We start from the raw sequence: 20611 nt of genomic DNA on the forward strand, positions 1-20611 counted from the left end.
CACCCACCCATCCATCCATCCATCCATCCATCCATCCATCTATCCATCCAAATGTATATGTCTGTTTGTCTATATGTAAGTGTGCAGGTATATGTGTCCATGTGTAAGCATGCATGAATACTGTGGAGTTGACTGTGACAGTCGGGCCCAGCCAGAGTGTGGGTGTGTGAATGTTTGAATGTGTACCTGTCTGTGCATATTTGCATGTACACAGCATCTTAATTCTTTTCCTTTCCTTCTCTGGTTCACAAAGAGTTAACCAGCAGTGGCTCCAGGCTGACTCAAGAGCTGTGAAGCCTTTCATTGAATCCCCTGCTGTTTCATGAGTAAGTGATAATCAGAGGAACTCAGGAGGCAGGTCAGTTACTGAAGCAGTGACAAGTTTAAGATGGTTATTATTATACAACTGTATCTCCTAAGACAGAATTCCACCCCCACCCCCGTCTCCCCTCTGTAGTCCTTGCCTTCCTGTTGGCTTTTGTTTCCAGATGGTCTCATTTGTGCTTCTGGCACTGAGTTCCTCATCCTCCTGCCTCGTTTTCTCAAGTTCTGGACTTAGAAAAAAATGCTGCTCCACTAAATGCTTATAAGCAAATTCTAATATAGAACTTGAAAATACACCTTTGTCCTTGATATGTAAATTGTATCCCACACATTTAATTTATATACACTTACACTTAAGTATTACTGTATTAGAAATTCCGTACATTTTTCCAATATTTTCATGATTAATGATGACAAATGTCCTGAAATGAGCTAATGGGAAAGCCACAGCTTTCATATATACAGATTCTGAAATTAAGGTGGCTTTTAATTTTTCCCAGCTACATGGGAGCCTTTTCTAGGTAAGTCACAAACAGATAGAAACTTGATGGTTTCACTGTTGATGGTGGACCCAGGAGAGAGAAGGGCCATGTTCACTGCTAACCTTCCCAGCAAATCAGCAGCTCAGCCCACTCAGGGGCATGCAACTGTTTTTATAAGGAATAAAATATACACATGTCTTATTTTTACTTGGCCAAATTACACAACAATAATGGCTGTTTCAGATAGGAACTGCCATGTCCTACACAAACGGCACCTGTTGTCACACTTTCAAGCCTGCCCATGTCCTGCTAATATGTCTTTAAACTCAAGTTACTTAGTGGATATGGTAAATCATGTCGTGTGTGTTTAAGAAGCAACAGTGACAATAAATGAGCAATGTAAATCTTTATGTTCATGATCAGTTAGATGCAAAGCAAGCTTTAGTATAAAAGTAATTACTCTTGTTACCTGGTCAGCATCAACAAATATGACTTTGTCCACAGCGAGTGGGAAAAGGACATCAAGGAAAAGGATTTTGTAACCCCAAATGATTCGTTGTTTTTCAGTCTGTTGATGAAGCCAGTGGGGCCACTTGTACTGGACAAGCTCATACTGGAATCCATATTCCTTAGCCATGTGAGGAATTACCTCCTAAACACATATAACAAATCAAACAATACATTTTAGAAGAAGTATACTATAAATCATTATAAAGAAATTAGAAACTGCTTAAATACTACTCTAATAAACTTGTTCCCAAACGGAACGGGAATGTGTGAGGCAGGAAGGAGAGGTGTGTGCTGGAAGATGCCCAGCACTGGACTTCACTGGAGGTGGGCTTTGAGGATTCAAAGATGCGGGCCATTTCACCTCTGCTTCAAGCGTGTGGTTCAGCCTCCTGCTCCGGGCCATGCCCACTGCTTGCTGCCTAGCTTCCCCAACACAACAGATTTACTCCTCTGGAACTGTGACAGACAGCAAGCTAGCTAGGGTAGTGACCTTTCAACTAACTGGAGGGAGAGCCCTCCTACTGTGCATGGACCAAAGCTGCAGGCTCACACTTGTGCACTTGGCAGTGCAGGCTCACACTTGTGCACTCGGCAGTGCAGGCTCACACTTGTGCACTCGGCAGTGCAGGCTCACACTTGTGCACTCGGCAGTGCAGGCTCACACTGTTAAGCACTAAAGCATCTTACGAAGAAGAAATTGAGGGAAAAAGCAAATTAGAAAGGTAAATACTGTTTTGAACAGGCATTACCTTTTGCCATTAAGTACAGCAAGGTTTTTTATCCAGACGATGAGTTTTCTAGTTAGTGAACTCATCTGCTAGGGCAGTCCTGTATGGCATCATCTCAGGCCATATGCTTCCCATTCCTATGCCCTATTTGGCAAGTATACATTTAAAAACTTCATATTGAAAAGGGAAATGTTTTAAGAGATTACAATGGTAACAAAGAATTTAGTATCAAGCTCTAGCCACACTGTGAAATGGCAGTGCGCTTACTTTAAATGTTGGCGAGAGGTAATTCTTCAGAAACCAGAACTTCACTGGTGTTTTGGTGTTCCGCAGAACAGAAAGCATCATAATCCTAAGTAAAAGCACATGAAAACAAATACAAGGTAACTTCTATTCAAAGGCCTTTAAATGATCAATTATGAATACACATTGGGAAGTATGGAGAATTAAACTGAAACACCTTTGGACATTATGACTCCTATGATAGGCAGTGTCTAAGGATGTAAGGGTACAAGCATCACGAAGCTACTATGAGGTAGTATGGCACTGAACTGACGCCCGGTCTGGTTCTGTGTGAGTGTGATAAATATAAGGCTTTCAAACAGAAAGGCCCGGTGCGTTCTGGACATGCAACCATGTGGTTGCTTTATCTAGGCCTCTCAGCAAAGAGGAGGCATGTGCCCTGAGAGCACTCCTTAGCATCAGGACCGTAACTCAAATATTTCTGAGGCATTCTTTGGGATCCTTTATATACACTCTTAAAAATATTCTTTGAATTCTGAATACTATCCTCTTTGCTGACCTCTTCCTGCTTGCAAATATAATATTCCTCTATGGGAAGGAACACTTACTATATATATTTTCTCATTATCTTGTTAAATACAATGCACTTTCTAAAATTAATTAAAACTGTTCTAAATCAAACTAAACTAATGAAATTTAAATGTATTTTAAAACTTATATGTAAAAAAAGAAGCAAGATGCTCACTAGTGTATACCTTATTAATATTTAGGCAAGAAGGACTTACAAAACCAGTGTATTTGCTCCTTTAGAGAGAATATAAATCATAGTAATAATGGCTGGTATGAAAGTAAGCTATACCATGGCAGAAACAGGAAAAAAGTTCATTTCCTTTTGAGGTTCACGCTTTCATTTTGCTGATCTGTGTAAATGTGTAGCTTTCTGAGAACATTTGGAACTACTCACTCACCTTAGAAAGCGCTCATATAGGTGGCCAGAAGCCACTGAAAAAATGTTTAGGATGTCAGTTTCCTTTGTGTCATCTTTATGCAGACTTTTTGTGAAGCTGGTAATAAAAACACATGACAATGGATTGTTAGTGTTTATTAGTATATATTTAGCATATATTATAACTATATACATGTAAATAATATGTATCAGAATACTATTCCATTAAGTAATCATCTGTGCTGACAGTTATGGGATATTTATATTAAATGTGAGGGTATCACTTGAGGTTTGTGAACTTCTCTCTAGACATGGAATGAAATTAAACTTTTCCATTCTCCATGTTTATATGACGTTTTGTGACTTCCAAGAGTTCTTTTGAGAACCAAGAATGAAGTACAGCCTGTCAGGTTCATATCTCGTGTACTGGATCTTAAATAGACCAATAGTGTGGGAAGAAACAATACATTAAGCATAAGTGTTAGTCATGGACAACAGGATTTCTGGGATTAGAGTAGGAATGTAGATGTTGGTTACATAATTCAAAAATCTAGGTTTTATATAAGCTTATTACTTATAGTGACTAAGATTTGAAAATGATGTCTTTTATAAAAAGTATTTTTGTTGGGGTTAGAAGGACATCTCAGCATTTAAGAGCGCTGACCACTCTGGCAGCTGAGCCACGTTCAGTTCCCAACACCCATATGGCAAGTGACAAGTGCCTCTAACTCCATTTCCAGGGGACCCAATACTCTGTTCTGGCCTTTTCAAAGATACACATAGTGTATAGATATACACAGAGGCAAAATACCCACATACACAAAATAATAAAAGTTAAATTTAAAAATATTCTGGCAAGTACAAATTATTATAATACCAGTATTTTTTTAATCTTTTGATTCTGTAATTTTCTGAAGAAAAAGTTGCTACATGGGTAAGTAATTCAATTTTAATTAACATAGAGTAGGCTATAGAAAAAGAGGCAAAAACTGTGCCAAATCCAATATGGTGGAAGTGCTTCTAACTATGTGACAACAAAATTTATTTAGGATTTATTTATTCAATCTATTTGGCTTAAAGTTTCTTATCTTTGATCAAAATGACAAAAAGTTGACATTTATAAACTCAAAGAAAGTTCTGTTCTAGTTAGCTTTAACTGTGAATTTGTCACAGACTATAGTCATCTAAGAAGAGAGTATCAATTGAAGGATTGGCTGGTGGGCATGTCTACGGGGTTCAATCTTGATTACTATTTAATGTAAAGAGACCCAGCCCACCGTGGGCAGCTCCATCCTCTGCACTGGAAGCCCCAAAGGCTGGCTAACATGAACATAAGCCAGCGAGCGGCACTCCTCCATGGCTTCGGCCTTCCACTCCTGCGGGAGCTCCTACCCTGCCCTCCTTCAGTGATGGATTGGGACGTGGCAGTACTAGACAATAAATTCTTTCCTCCATGAAGTCTTGATTATGGCATTTACCCAGCAACAGAACAAAATTAGAAACTGTTCACATTTCTAAAACAGACTTTTAAAGGTCTCTACCAAATGATCTATAGCAAGCAGCTTCCTTTGTAAGCCTGCCTTCCTCCCCCTCCTAGCTGTTGAGTTGGTGTTTTAGGGGAGCCATTCTTCCTCCACTTTCATTGTAGGAGGTCCCTGTGGGACAAGGCCCTGCAGGAGAGCATCTGCCTCAGCTGTGGACAGTCACAGTACACAGCTCAGGTTGGGAAACCTGGGGATGCTTAGCTATGGAGCTTCTGCAGGTATTTTAGCAAAGAGGTAACTGCTATCTATTGGACAGTAAAACTTTATTTTAAAAAAATCTCCCTGGAAACAGGAGGCAAAGAAGGCATAGAATTAGGAAATGGACAAAGTTCCCAGACCATACCATTCAAACGACACTGTCATGTCTAGACATGCATTACTGGATTCTATAACCAAACCGTCTCTTCGCAGTCACACTCTTGGCCCTTTGTGGTGCTGGAGGCTGAACCCAGGGCCTCACACATCCTAGGTAAGCATTCTACTGCTGACCTACACCCAAAGCTCTAAATTAGCCACATGACTCAGACACATCCTGTTACTTAGCATGTTGCATACCATGTTACAGCCATGCTGGACTACCTTCTGCTCTTTGAAGATCATACCTACTGTTTCTCAGAGGTGCCTTCATGCTGCTACAACTGTTGAACATCATCTTTCCTGCAGGAAGAATCTCAGCCACACGCTGTAAAATCTTTCCTAAGGTCCCTTCAGCTGGAGATGTATGTACGCACACAGGCATATGTGTGCACACATGCACACGTATATGGAAGTATGTGGAGTCAGAGCCATGGAACTGGGACGAGAGTGGGTTTAAGGTACAAACCCTGGAAATCTCGTCCTGAGATTGGCTGGAGCAGGATCTCCACCCCCACACTAGGCTTGCATGTTCTGGTGCACGTAGCCCTGTGCCCCCACCTTTGCCCACTGGAGGAGATCACATAGCCTGGTAGCCAGGTTAAACTTCTTTTCCTTTTAAGGTCATGTCCACCAGCACCTGGAATTCCTTATGCAAACGAGGCATCCCCAGTGCTCTGGCCCAAGCCAATGATGTACACTCACCCTAACAGCAGTAGCCCTTCCTCACCCTAAAGGTTTACATAGCCTTTGCTTTCTCCATGAAAATACTGTCTCACTGAAGCTGTCTCCTGAGAATGTGTTCCAGCTGAGCTCACTGCTCACTGAGGTCTCTCAGCACCTACCTGTCTATCCTTGCTTCCACTCTCAGGATCCACCAGTCATGAGCTTGGGTACACAGGCAACACACACGCACACGCACACACACACACACACACACACACACACACACACGCACGCACGCACGCACACCACATACCACACATATACATGTATGCACACATCCATATCATAATTCATATATATATGTATGTATGTGTGTATGTCTATATATATTTGTTTTCAGCTATTTTATAGCTCTAGTTTCCTTCTTTAAATGATATGCATTCTCTGGCAACTTTATGCATGCACATATTGTGCTCTGACTGCTCTCGCCTGACCTCTCTTCTCCTCTCACCCCATCAGCCTCCTTCCTGCCAGCTCCAAGTTTTTATGTCAGCATTTATGTCTGTCTTATGGCTCCTGGGAGGAAGAGTGTGTGCTTTATTTACTTAGATCTTTGCTACCTGCATGTTTCCTCATTTATCAACCTAGTTATGTCATTAAAATATTGCCAGTTGCCAGGCAGTGGTGATGCACACCTTTAATCCCAGCACTTGGGAGGCAGAGGCAGGTGGATTTCTGAGTTCAAGGCCAGCTTGGTCTACAGAGTGAGTTCCAGGACAGTCAGAGCTACACAGAGAAACCCTGTCTCGAAAAACCAAAACCAAAACCAACCAACCAACCAACCAGAAATATTGCCAGTTATTGGTAGTTACCTTTTAATTGAATCCCACACACCTTTATTTTCATGTTTATCAGCAAGAACATCTTCTTTAATTTTACCTGATTTTTTCTTTACCTGGATAAGATGGCAAAGAGAAAATTTAGAATTTAACTGATTAATTATAAACTATGCCATATAAAGCAAGAACCCTCTAGAAATGTGGGAAGGTAGAGTTAACAAATCTTGTTCTGCGATGCCTCCTCCTCGGCATGCGTCTGCTCACACTCACTGATCACATGCCCTGATCATGACACAGACACATGCAATTAAAAATAATAAGTATTTCAAAAGGTTTTTGTTAAAATTCTATTTCTAATGGAAAAAAGGCATAAAAGATCTCTGAGGTGGTTAATGAGGGAGAGGAAGGGACAAAGGACAGAAGATCTCAGGAAATAGAGGCAGGGGGATCTCTCTGAGTTTAAAGCCAACCTGGTTCATACAGAAAATTATGGACCAGCCAGGGCTTCATATGAGATTCTATCTCAAACCAAATCCAAACCCAAACCCAAACCCAAACCCAAACCAAACCAAACCAAACCAAACCAAACCAAACCAATGGCAAGCACAATACGATACCCATTCTCTATTTTGCTAAGGGACAAGTGCCATCTTTTCTTTTCAGCCTCTGTCCCTGGCTCATCTTCAGAGGCTGACCTACAGAGCTCTCTGGCTGTAGAGAGTAAATATTCTAATAAAACAAAATCTAAAAATCAAAAACCATCCCTTTTGTCATCAAGCTCCCCTTTCATAGCCATACAGTTTCCTTGAGTTACAAAGCAAGAATTTAGGGAACGCATTTTTAGTTGATAGGAAAACAAAATTAAGAGGGGAAGTGGTGCTCGTTAAAGTGTATAAAAGCTTCAGCCACATACCTGTATTTTCAGATTCTTGCTCTTGAAAGTGTTTAACACAACAATGACACTGCCTACATCGGTCTTAGAGTCTGCTCCTTCATGCCTAAACCAGAAGAACACAAGTGTCCATAGTGTATTCAAGAATACACTATAATTTTGATTATATAAACAATTCCTTTACAATAAAATTGCTTGTTATACATTTAATTTACATATGCCAAACTATTAAAATTAGATATTCAATTAAGGTTCTATTAATATATATTAAGATTATCTGTCAACAACTTCAATGCCCCAGGGCAAACCAAGGAAGGCAGCTATGTGCGTGCGTGTGTGCATGTGTGTGTGCGTGCGTGTGCATGTGTAAGTGTATGTGTGTGCATGTGTATGTGTGTGCATGTGTGTGCATGTGTGTGCGTGTGCACATGTGTGTGTATGTGTATGTACGCGTGTGTGTATGTGTGTGCGTGTGCATGTGTGTGTGTGCACGTGTGTGTGCATGTGTGTGCGTGTGTGTGTGTGTGTGTGTATGTGTAGTGTGTAATTGGGGCTGGTGTTAATAGCAGCTGACTGCAGATAGCAACTGGTAGAGGGATGGAGGCTGCTGCCTATGGCAGCTGGTGAGGAGAGAAAAGAAAGAGGAGAAAGTCTAACTCCCTCCCTCTCTCTCTCTCTCTGTGGATGAAGCAAAGCAGACTCCAACAACTTTATTTTTTTCTTAGCATTTTCATCCCACCTAAGATAGTTTTCTATGTAAGAAGAAAATTACCTCCTAGCCATAAGCTACATAGTCTCTAAAACACAGTCACCACAAAAGCATAATCTTCAAAAATAGATTAAAGTCATTACACAAAAGGAAATTATGACAGGATTATTGATTATGTATTCTTCCTTTGAAACTCATACCTAACTAGACATTTTCCCATCTATCTTCCTTTTCACAAGTTCAACCTAACCCTAAAGCAGTAATTCTTTTGCCACTGCTAACAAAGTTTAAGTAAGCCTAGTCTAGAGTAGCAAGTTCTTCCTATGCTTAGCTGACAACAATCCGTATTTACCAAGAAACAGTCATCACCTATCTTACATATTATTTCTGAAGTCTTGACTAGTTAAACTGACTAAAAATCTCTTCTCTGCTCTTATATTCATATTGGAATTATTCACTCTTCACTCATAACCTTCCTCTTTATGGTGGACTCTCCTTGCTCCTGTAATCACATGCTTGCAGTGCATGAGAGCTCACTCTACTCCTTTCTCTAGCTCATGCAGCTCTTGCCAGTCTATGCGGAAGGGGCACACTCTATTCTTGATTTTAACTTTAAACTTTCCATATACTACTGTAACTTCCCAAACTTATTTAAATCAAATTAACTTCCAAAAACTGCTTAAATCAAATCAGGAATTCCATAAAATCACTACTTAGTCTACACAGCATTATTTCAAGCATGTTCATCTTCATGTTGATCTGCAATAAATTTGCCCAACAGAGTGCGCTCTCACCCAGGAAGTGATCACAGCAGGAGTCCCTCATGGTCTACAGCCTGGTGGAAATGTGGCATAAGAGAGTCCAGCAGATACTGCAGGAATCTCAAAACAGTTGTTCCATAAAATTAAGTTATTTCTTTGATAGTTTCATATATGTATGACACTGGGAGGGAATGTATATATATATTCACTACATCCTTCTTTCAGCCCTCATCTCCCTCTCACCTCCCTCATCTCCCTCTCACCTCCCTCATCTCCCTCTCACCTCCCTCATCTCCCTCTCACCTCTAATAGAGTCTCTTTTTCCCCCACCTGTCCTTTCCCAGATTCAGGAATTTAGGTTTTGTTGTGTGATCCATTTAATTTAGCCAGGGCCATCTGACAGACACCTGGACTAGGAGTATCCATTGGCACCTAGTGGGGTCATCTGTGCATGTACAACTGAAGCAAGAGCTCATTCCATCCCTAACTCGGTAGAGGTAAGGTTACCTGGGCTCCTCCGGGTTTGATAGGCTCATTCTTATGTAGATGAGTTGTTGAGTCCTCCTGACTGTAATAGCTATATGTGGTGGTTTGAATGACTCAAATGGAAATGCTTGGTCCCAGCTGGGAGCCAGCTGGGAGAGGGAGGGGTGGTAGAGGAGCACTGTCATTGGGAGCAGTCTTTAAGAGTTTCGAACAAAATACCCATTGAAGGATTTTTCAGAGACAAACTATGGAGCAGAGACTGAAGGGAGGATAATTCAGAGACTGCTCCACTTGGGAATCCTTCCCATATTCAATCATCAAATCCAGACACTATTATGGATGCCAGTAAGTGCTGGCTGACAGGAGCCTGATATAGCTGTCTCCTGAGAGGCTCTGACAATACCCAACTAATACAGAAGTAGAGGCTCACAGGTATCCATTGGACTGAGTAAAGGATCCCCAATGAAGGAGCTAGAGAAAGGACCCAAGGAGCTGAAGGGTTTGCAGCCCCTTAGGACAAACAACAATATGAACTAACTAGTACCCTCAGAGCTCCCAGGGACTAAAACTCCAACCAAAGAGTACACATGGTGGGACTAATGGCTCCAGCAGCATGTGTATAGCAGAGGATGGCCAAGTCGGTCATCAGTGGGAGTAGAGGACCTTGGCCCTGTAAAGGCTCTAAGCCCCAGTGTAGGGGAATGCCAGGGCCAGGAAGCAGGAGAGGGTGGGGTGGTGAGCAGGGGGACAGGGGAGGGAACAGGGGTTTGTTTTAGTTTTTTTTTTTCTTATTTTATTTTATTTTTTTCTTTTGGAGGAGAGTCTGGGAAAGGAGATATTGAAAATAAAGAAAACATCTAATAATAATAAAAAAAGGGGTTTTGAGCCTTATGCTTTTTCTAGTTGGCTTATCAGTTTTGTGTTTGAGGACTGCAGAGACAATCTCTTAGAAGCATCATCAGTCAATAAAAAGCCTATGGTCACTGAACTGAGGCAGGAAATAGGAGGTGGGACATCCAGCAGGGATAGAGAGAATTCTGGGGAATAGTTAGAGGTGTGGGAGATCCACCAGACCACTGAGGAGATGGATGTAAAACCGCAGGTAGCTCAACTCAGGAAAGAATAAAAGGAGGTTCACTCCAGGAACTCTCAGGAGAAGATGAAACCAGCCACAGAGCTGAAGGCAGGCTGGAATAAAAGGGATAATAAGTTAAGTGTAAGTCAGGGAACATGTGGAGCTGAAGCTTATGGCCTGGCAATTATTAATTAGCAATTAGTCTCAGAGTCACTATTGTTAGAACCTAGGTGGCTGCGAGGAGAACATGGGTTTCCTGTATTTTACAGAGGATGAGGAATGGGTTCTCAGCTTGCACTCCCGCAGCCGTGCATACCACTAGCTGCCTCTCATGACGCACTTGTATCCCTTTGGAACTATAATCCTAAAGAAACTCTCTTCCATAAGTCTCTTCTGGTCAGTGTTTCATCACAGCGACAGAAAGGTAACGGATACCCTGCACTGCTGCGAGTCGCCTGCCACAGCTCCCCCTCCCCATCCTCTGGCTTTAGAATTCTTTCTGACTTCTCTTCTGCTGTTACCTGAGCCTTGGAGGAGAGAGCGGCAACGTGTTACTAAGCTTTCTTTTTATTTTTCTCTTCTTCCTTCTTCCCTCCCTTCTTTCTCCTCTTCTCCTCCTTCTTCATGGTGGTGGCTCTTCCCTAGACTCTCTTGCAGCTATGGTTTGCACGATTCTGCTAGATTATGCTGAACACATAGATACATTTTCAAGGGGCCTAGAACTTGAAGGGGAAAATGTGCTGATGTTTTCTTAGTTTATTTCAATAAGCACAGCCACTGAGACAGGGGCTTTTACAGAAATCTTACGGTTCAGCTGCTTAGCTTTCTGGGCTCTGAAATCCAACTGTGTATATCATGGTACTGGCTGCTTCTTGTTTTCTTAGTTTGGAATCGTGAAAAGGTAGTAGTTCTTTGTAAGGTTTTTAGTTTTGTTCTGTGTTATTCCTGGGTGACACTCTTCAAGATTTTTGAAGTGGAGTCTGAATTTGGAGGGACTGGCTGGTTGACTGATATCTTGAGTAGGCCTCATAGTAGGTGAGACATAAAGACTGAGTATACCAGATGGATCTAGATGTTGGGATTGTGAGACCCACCTGACACCAAGGCCTTGAGGCTTAGTTTTTGGGTACAGCTTAAAGTCTGGGGCTAGGAGGGCCTCTCCAGTTGCTAGGTTTGTTGGGGTGGGCTTGATGTTGGGGTCCAGGGCAAAGTTGTACTTACTTTTTTTTTTATTGATTAATGATTTTATTTGTTTACATTTCAAATGTTATCCCTCTTCCCAGTCTCCCCTCCAACCCATCCCCTCTCCTTTTGCCTCTAAGAGGACTATATTTACTTCTTACCATATCAAATAAAGGATTTTTCAAGGTTATACTGCAGGCAATTGGAGGAGGTGGCAGATTATAGGAACCCATCCTTCCTATGGTTGTCTATGCACTTGTTTTTATTTATTTTCTGCCACAGTTGTGTGTCAATATCTCACTATTGTGCATGGATAGTAGCTAAAATCCTACAGAATAGATAAGTCCTGAAAAGCCATTTTTCTGTTATCCTGTACACAACCAGATCTAATAGTTTTTAAGCAAAATAGTTTTAATTACCATTTTGATAATCTGATATATAACACTAAACAAGTATTTACTTATAAAGCTTTAAAAGTGGTTTGAATCACTCACCCAATTATTTCATAAATATCTTCTGATTTTCCTTCATGTAATTTTAGTATCCATGCACCTGGGTTTGCTTTTAATTGAAAATATCCCTTTGAAGATGAAAGGGGGAAACTATTCATTTACATGAGTAAGAATATCCAATTATTCATTAAATATTATAAATGAATTAGCCAAGAAAATATTTGTTAGGGATGGAAGAAAATTCTACAAATGAATTCCAAGGAAGAAGATTTTACAAAAAGCTTTAAAAACATATTCTAGAAGTATGGCTTTTCCATGTTCTGAGACAGGCTTTCATCATGCCTGACTCAATTCTTCCAATTTTTAAATATTTAAAGATTCAAATATTTTTAAATTTAAAAAATATTTGAATCTTTAAATATTTAAAGATTCAACATTAGGGACTGGAGAGATGTCCAGTGTTTAGTAACGGTTGCTGTAGACTGCAGTCTGAGTTCCAGCATGCAGTTGTGCAGCTCAAAACCACCTCGACTTCCCCTTCAGGGCTTGGATGCCATCTTCTCTATAGTACCTACCCATGCGTGGCAGACGTTTATATGGACACATCATAGAAATGAAGGAAAACAAGTCTTAAGAGTAGAGAGGAGTTTATCTTCACTAACAGGAAACCTAAGAAAGCTCCCCCCAAAGTTAAATAGCATTAAGTCAATATTTAGAATACTTACAAGATTGGCCATCACTATTGTGTCAACTACAACAGGGCTGCTTCTTGTGCCCAGTGTGAACTGCAGACCCCGCGGAGGCTGTTCTGTGGTCACGTCGAAACAATGTCCTTCAATTAGCAGATACTCTAGTTCATACTCTGCTGTAACACTTCTCTTGCTCTGGGGGAAACATATTATGGGTTGGGTATTTTGAGTCCTATAAATTTTGTAATGAACAAAAGAGATGATTCTTAAGTAAAAAAATACTCTTTGGTTTCAAGCATTTCTTTAACACATGAGTAAACTGATACAACCACTAATTTTTTCAAGACAAAAGGTTGTGACTAATTTTCTCATTCCCACACTAAGCCTTTCCTAGTCTCGTGATGACTGCACCAACAACTGCAAGTAGGAAGGCAGGGAGTCTGGGAAGGTGACCCGTAACTAGCAGTATTAAAAGCTCTATGCAAGGCAGGTGTACGTGGGATAGTTATAAAAACAGTCTCAGCTTGCAATTTTTCTGTAGCATTCATTTCAAACTGGGAACATAAGCCAAGTTATCACCTATTGGCTTTCTTGTAATTAAAAAATATCAATGCTCATTATTTAATTACAAGTAAATGTCATGTATTCAAAAATTAACCTTTCCATAGCAGAACAAAGCAGAAACAAGAGAAAGCACCTACAGACCAAAACATTCATTTAAACATGAACACATCTGAATATTTTATGGGTTTTTCCAAGCAAATATGCACAGCTTATGTTTTTATTAAACATGGTTTTCTCAGAATCAATGCCTCCATGAGTGTTTTAAGACCGGGTGTTATTGAATAAGCTATCCTTCTTCCTCTCCCTCTCTCCCTCTCTCTTATTGAATAGACTATGGTCCTCTCTCACTGAATAGGCTATGGCACTCTATTGGCTTTAAACTGTCTTTCTGTTCTGACTCAGGTAGCTGGGACAATTAGGTACATACCATTGTGTCTGCCATTCATAATGTATTTTTTAAAGGCTTGAACATTTCAATACCTTGTAAATTTTCTTCTTTGTAAATATCATATTTTAGAGATAAACCCTTTTCTCTCCCTCACATGTATAGCATGATCAAATATGAATATAAACAAAATGATATTTGATCTTTACAGTTTGGAAATTTTGCTAAGCAAAACAAAGAGAGTAGATGATGTTAATGTTTGGAATATTTTACAATAGGAAGATTTCAATGCTACTGTAATGTGGTAAGAAATATTTTCAGTAACCTTTGGAAATATTCCAAACTGTATAGTCATTTTTCTTTTGGTGTAACTATCTCAGAAGTAACTAGAATGCTGTGTGATATATAATTGTGTATCTTTTTAAAGGAAAACTCTTTGCAGATAGCATTTACTTAATAAACTTTAAGATTCTGGGTTTTTTTTTTGTGAATTCTTGCTATTCTAGTGATGAACTTCACATACTAAGTATATGCAAACCCTTAGGCAACTTTTAAAAAATGGTAGAAATTCAGAGGGAGGACCTTAGTTAAAAGATGTTATTTTTGTTCTTATAGGCACTACAATTTTATGGTAACCATTCTTAACAAAGAAATGTTTATACACAAGTACTATAGTCACTTCTGAATCTCTTGCTATGTAGCCAAGGTTGGCTGGGAGCTTAAAACAATCCTCCTGCCACAATCTTCAAAATGCTGAGATTACAAGTATGTCCAAGTTTAGCTCATTTTCTATATTTCTGCCCTTTACCTAATCTCATCTGTACTCCAGGAATTGGCTCTACACATTATTTGAAAATATTCTGGGATAGTTGCAGATACTTTAAATGCTATATTATACCATGGAAACAGCAGAGTCAGGAAGGGCAGCATCAGTCCTAGATGGCAGACTCTAAGATGGCAGACTCTAAGATGGCAGACTCTAAGATGGCAGACTCTAAGATGGTAGATTCTAAGGATCTTTCTGCTTATTTCCTGCATCTACGACGACTGGGGATCTTGTTTTCTAGCTGCAGAGTTACAGCTATTGCTCATTCAAATATTTTGAAAAGATCATGAGCTGTGTTACTCCCTACTGAAGTGTTCAGTTACCTGCACTCAGTGTCTAAGAATGACAAGACTGTCCGCATCAGGCAGCACTTTATTTCTCAGCTAGTAATTTTTCCACTGCAAACTTTTCACAGTTTTGGTTTGGATCTTTGAAGTTCTATTAGTAACACTCACTGTTTATTCTGTTTATGAGACTCCAATAGACCTTTAAGAGATCTCACTGATCATGAAGACAAAAGGGACTTTCGTTTTCCAAACTTCTTTTCTAAGCCTTTCTTCACATATATCTTTTTATTCTTTATTAATGGGTGGTGTCTTTTATTCTGTGCTAATGGTTGATTTCTTATGATGATCCCAGCACAGTTTTAGCCTTCTTCCTTTTGCAGAGAAATTCATGATGAAGGCACCAGGGATCAGAGGAAATCCCACAAATCTATGTGAGTGGATCAATAGAAATTTCACTAGAAGGAAAAGAGGTTAGGCAAAAGTACACACAAGGACGGTATGAACCACATTTCTCAGGCAAACATTTACACATTCTTACTGCAGGTGTGTGGGCATACCTTTCTCTATGATGGAGATAATAAATACAGAAGCTAGGAATAGTTTTGAAGGAAGACAATAAGGACTATTTTCTCCAAAATTTTAGTCAATTTCTTTTAGAGTGCTGTATATTTGTTAGTTTGTTCCTAAAAACCTTCTTACTTCAATATTTGGAAAGATCCAGTATATTTTACCCTATTATTCCATCAGTTACAACAACAACAGCTTAATCCAAGGCTACTATCAGAAAGACTGCACATACTCAAGTCAGATACCTGAAAGGCCGACAGGAGATAGGGAAGAAAAGGAGGAAATGGCCAAGAGGCAAAAGCGGCACAGCAGCTGTATCAGGAGAGGGAAGGGCAGAGACCAAAGCCAGGAAGACAGACTCCAACACACAATCAACACAGGAGTCGTCACCAAGCAGAGCTGCATTTCAACTAGTCATGACTCTTGGGGTCTGCATCCTATAGGTCTGTGAATCTCGTTTCTTGACACTCAAAATCGTGGTAGGAAGTTAATTAAAAAGATCCCTGCTCCAACAATCTGTTTCTTGTAAGAATCATACTAGTACTGGGAAGGATAAACACAACACTGTGGTGAAAGGATGAAATAAGACCTTTCAAACAAATAAAATATTCAGAACCACACACACTCACACATACACATCCTCCACCATACACACACTCCAAACAATTAAAGAAGACTACTTCATGATGACTAGGGAAGAACACATCACAGAATACTGCAATTCTTGCAAAGTCTGAGCTGAGCCTTTGTGCACCCAACTTAATGAACAAACAGTAAGTCTTGACCCAGACTGATCTCCACACAGTGCTGGTAACTTCAATATCACATTCAGACAACAGACGAGTCATCCAGATGAAAGCAGGGCAAACGTCAGCCCTGAGCCCCGACTACCTGAGTTATCAGGTAGTCTACAGACACTATGGGACACACCACTCACAAGCATTCTGTTCAGAAGCCCTAAAATATTCTCTGAAACATCACATTTAAGACACAAAGTAAGTCTTAACAAATACAAGTAAATTGTCATAATTTCTTATGCTAAACCTGATAACAATGTAGTGAAACTATACATCAGCAGGATAAAACTGTAGAAAATATACAGACCCAAGGAGACTGAGAAGCACATCGCTGAATAGGTGGTCACCAAAGAACTCATGAGAGGAGTTAAAAATTCTTACAACTGAATGAAAATGAACCTAGGTGACACAGTGAAAACAGTTTAATGGGGGAAGAAAGCTCATAACAATACATGCCTATAATTAAAAAAAATATCAAGTTAAATAATGAGAAATCTTAAACCTTAGGAGTCTTAAGAAAACAAAAAATAAGACAACCCTCGTCAGTAGGTGGAAAGAAACCAAATCCAAATCAAGTAAGAACTGAATGAATTTGAGATGGAAAGAACAATAGAATAAATAAAACAGCTCATTCTTGAAATGGAAGAGGGTTGAGAGACCACTAGTGTAACCAACCAAAAGAAAGAAAGACACAAATTAGAAATGGAAAGAAAAAGGAATTACAACAGATAACAATGATATCTGGAGCATCGCGTGAACAGCTGAGCCAATCTGGAAAATCCAGACATGGATACATCTATAGACACATATGTCCGGCTGAAGTTAAGTAAGAATAAGCAACCCACAGAGCTGAATAATAAGCAAGGGAATTTAAAGTCTCTCAGCTAGAAATTCCAAACCTAGATGGTTATGAGTTCCACCAGTCCTTTGAAGAAGAACACTGACATTTCTCCAACGAGTCCATAAGACAGGGAAGGGGAGCATGGTTACTAGTCAGTTTATGAACCCAGGGTTACACTGATATCAAAAGTGGAGATGACCGCAGCAGGGAATAAAATGGCAGGCCAATCCCTGATGAACATGGATTAAGAATTCTTGCCAGTTGAACTCGGCAATGCATGGAAAATACTGTTCACAATCACATGATCTGATCTCAATAGGCACAGAAAGGAGCTTTGATAAACCCACCATTCCTACACAATAAAAACCCTGAAGAAAGCCAGAAGAGCTCAGCATGTTAAGTTCTATAGGAAACAAAGCTAACACTATGTTAACAAACATACCCACTAAAACCAGGAGGAAAATCAGGGTCTCCACCCAACTTCTAATTCAGTACTTCTTACTGAAGTCTTAGGGGACCAGTAAGACAAGAGAAAGGAATAAATGGTCTACAAATAGGAAGAGAAGGACTCAATTACCTTTACTGTGGACAACACCATCCTCTCTATATAAGACCTTATAGCGAACTCAGAAAGCCCTTAGACTTCACAAATACTTGCAGAAAAATAGTTGAATATAAAAATAAACAGAGGGCTGGTGAGATGGCTCAGCAGGTAAGAGCACTGACTACTCTTTCAAAGGTCCTGAGTTCAAATCCCAGCAACCACATGGTGGCTCACAACCACCTATGATATCTGACGCCCTCTTCTGCTGTGTCTGAAGTAGCTACAGTGTACTTATTTATAATAATAAATAAATCTTTGGGCCAGAGCGAGCAGGGAGTGAGCCAGTGGGGCTGACTGGAGCAAGCAGAGATCCTAAAAGTCAATTCCCAACAACCAGATGAAGGCTCACAACTATCTGTACAGCTACAGTGTGTACTCATATACATAAAATAAATAAATCTTTGAGCTGGTGAGGTGGCTCAGCAGGTAAGAGCACTGACTGCTCTTCGGAAGGTTATGAGTTCAAATCCCAGCAACCACATGGTGGCTCACAACCACCTATAATGAAATCTGGTGCCCTCTTCTGGTGTGGCTGAAGACAGCTACAGAGTACTCATTTATAAGAGTCCCAATTATAATAGTTTAAAAACGCCCAGCAGTTGCATATAAGTAAATGATTTAAAAGTGCATATTTAAAACCCAAAAAGATTTTATATTTCTGTTTCTGTCCATGTATGAGTAGGTGCCCATGGAGGACCAATACAATGGAAGGAGAGAACTGGCTCTCACAAGCTGCCCTCTGACCTCTTATACACGCACTGAGGTATATGTGTTCACACACATACACAAAGCACTCATAATGTAAGACTGAAAGAACAAAACAAATAAGCATATCCATCTATCTCATTATCATGAAGGTTTGCCTTCCTCTTTAGTAAATACTAAAATTATGTTCATATCAATTGTTTAAAAATAAAGTTGTGATTTATTAGTAGTAAATACTGGATTTGTACATCTGTTTTATAGTACATAGTTCCAGGGTCATGTAAAATTTCCTTAGGAGTAAATGGGTCATGAGTGGAAAAGTTTAATTAAAGCTCTGGCAATGAGAACCCAGAATTAACCCAACATGGCTTTTGATCTGCTTTTGACAAAGATAGCCAAATATCCGAAAGACAGTGATCTCTTCAACAAATGGTAAGAAGAGAATTAGGTCCCTTCATGCAGAAGTTAAAACTAGAGTTCTATTTCTCACTCTGCACAAAAACAAATTAAAAAGGATGAAAGTCCTTACTATATGAGTCAACACTCTGAAATGGATATAAAAGTACGGAAAGATGGGATCAGCCAAAAAGGAACTCCAGATAAAGACTCTACAGCCGAGGGATTCATCTGCAGATCTGACAAATGTGTGATCAGCAAAGGAGCAGCAGAGTAAAAGGCAAAATCTTTGTTCACAATGCAATTTAAAGAGGATTAAGGTTTAAGAATAAAGAATTGGACAAAACCCTAAATACTCAATCATGAAACAATCACATCGGTAAATGGGCTGATGAAATAAGTATGCAGTACTTGAGCGATCAGTACACATGGCCAGTAAACATAAGAGATGTTCAGCATCCTAGACTTTGGAAAATACACATAAAAACTACGATGGTCTATCTTTACCACAGTCAAATGCTTTCCATTTGGAAAACAGACAAGGGATGCTGGTGAGAAGCTGGGGCAGCTGTATTTAGGCACCGTGGTGGAAATCCAGCTGTGGAGCTACTCTGGAAATCAGTAGGAAGAGGCCTCAAAATGCTAGAAACAGAGTACCCATGTGACCTAGCCTCTGAGAAAGACTGAAGACAACATCACAGACATACTTGTGCATCTGCATTTACTGCAGCGCTGCTCATAATGCACATTTACTTTGAGACAAGTTACAAGTCAGTCTGTGCATTTACCCACAGAGGATACCACGGGGAGAGCTGTGAGCAGAAATGACATTGTGTCATCAGAATGTAAATGGATGGCATCAAAGTCCTAATGCTAAATGAAATAAACCAGGCTCATAAAGAGATGCTTTTTCTCATTTGTGATTTCTACATTTTTGTACGTGCGTAACATTATTATACATATAACATATGTACATACACACATGGCTTGAAAGAAGAAATAAGACTGAAGGAAGGGAGGCCCTGGATGCTAGAGCGAGAAGTAGAGTCTCTGGGAGGTTATGGCTAGAGCACATGATAGTCTTGAATGGAAATGTCCTTATGTTATTTTCACTATGGAGAATGAATAGATACCAATAAAAATTTAAAAATTTTCTTCTCAGGAATGGATACAGAAGATGTGGTACATTTACACAATGGAGTATTACTCAGCTATTAAAAACAATGAATTTATGAAATTCTTAGGGAAATGGATGAATCTGGAGAATATCATCCTGAATGAGGTAACCCAATCACAAAAGAACACACGGTATGCCCTCTCTGATAAGTGGATATTAGCCCAGAAGATCGGAATATACAAAGTACAATCCACAAAGCACAAGAAACTCAAGAAAAAGGAAGACCAAAGTGTGGATACTTCGTTCCTTCTTAAAAGGGGGAACAAAATACCCATGGAAGGAGTTGTAGAGGCTAACTATGGAGCAGAGACTGAAGGAAGGACAATCCAGAGACTGCTCCACCTGGGAATCCTTCCCATATTCAATCATCAAATCCAGACACTATTGTGGATGCCAGTAAGTGTTGGCTGACAGGAGCCTGATATAGCTGTCTCCTGAGAGGCTCTGACAATACCTGACTAATACAGAAGTAGAGGCTCACAGCCATCCATTGGACTGAGTACATGGTCCCCTGTCATGCACACTTTGCGTGACGGCGGTATTTGAGGCGTAAACTTCAAGGAAAGTCAGTCTCCTGCCT

The 20611-nt window shown here is 40.0% G+C and overlaps 1 protein-coding gene across 1 annotated transcript in view; it reads right to left on the bottom strand.

Moving 5' to 3' along the window:
* Positions 1-20611, bottom strand: part of Uggt2 (UDP-glucose glycoprotein glucosyltransferase 2) — a 153194-nt gene that overhangs the window by 29750 nt on the left and 102833 nt on the right. The window contains exons 28-34 of the mRNA XM_031361024.1: positions 12919-13077; positions 12236-12321; positions 7550-7634; positions 6670-6752; positions 3256-3351; positions 2312-2396; positions 1276-1458 (exon numbers count right to left, since the gene is read on the bottom strand). Coding sequence (XP_031216884.1) covers positions 1276-1458; positions 2312-2396; positions 3256-3351; positions 6670-6752; positions 7550-7634; positions 12236-12321; positions 12919-13077 — 777 coding nt within the window. The remainder of the gene's footprint in view (positions 1-1275; positions 1459-2311; positions 2397-3255; positions 3352-6669; positions 6753-7549; positions 7635-12235; positions 12322-12918; positions 13078-20611) is intronic.

The sequence above is a fragment of the Mastomys coucha genome, unplaced genomic scaffold (assembly GCF_008632895.1).
Source record: "Mastomys coucha isolate ucsf_1 unplaced genomic scaffold, UCSF_Mcou_1 pScaffold9, whole genome shotgun sequence".
NCBI lineage: Eukaryota > Metazoa > Chordata > Mammalia > Rodentia > Muridae > Mastomys > Mastomys coucha.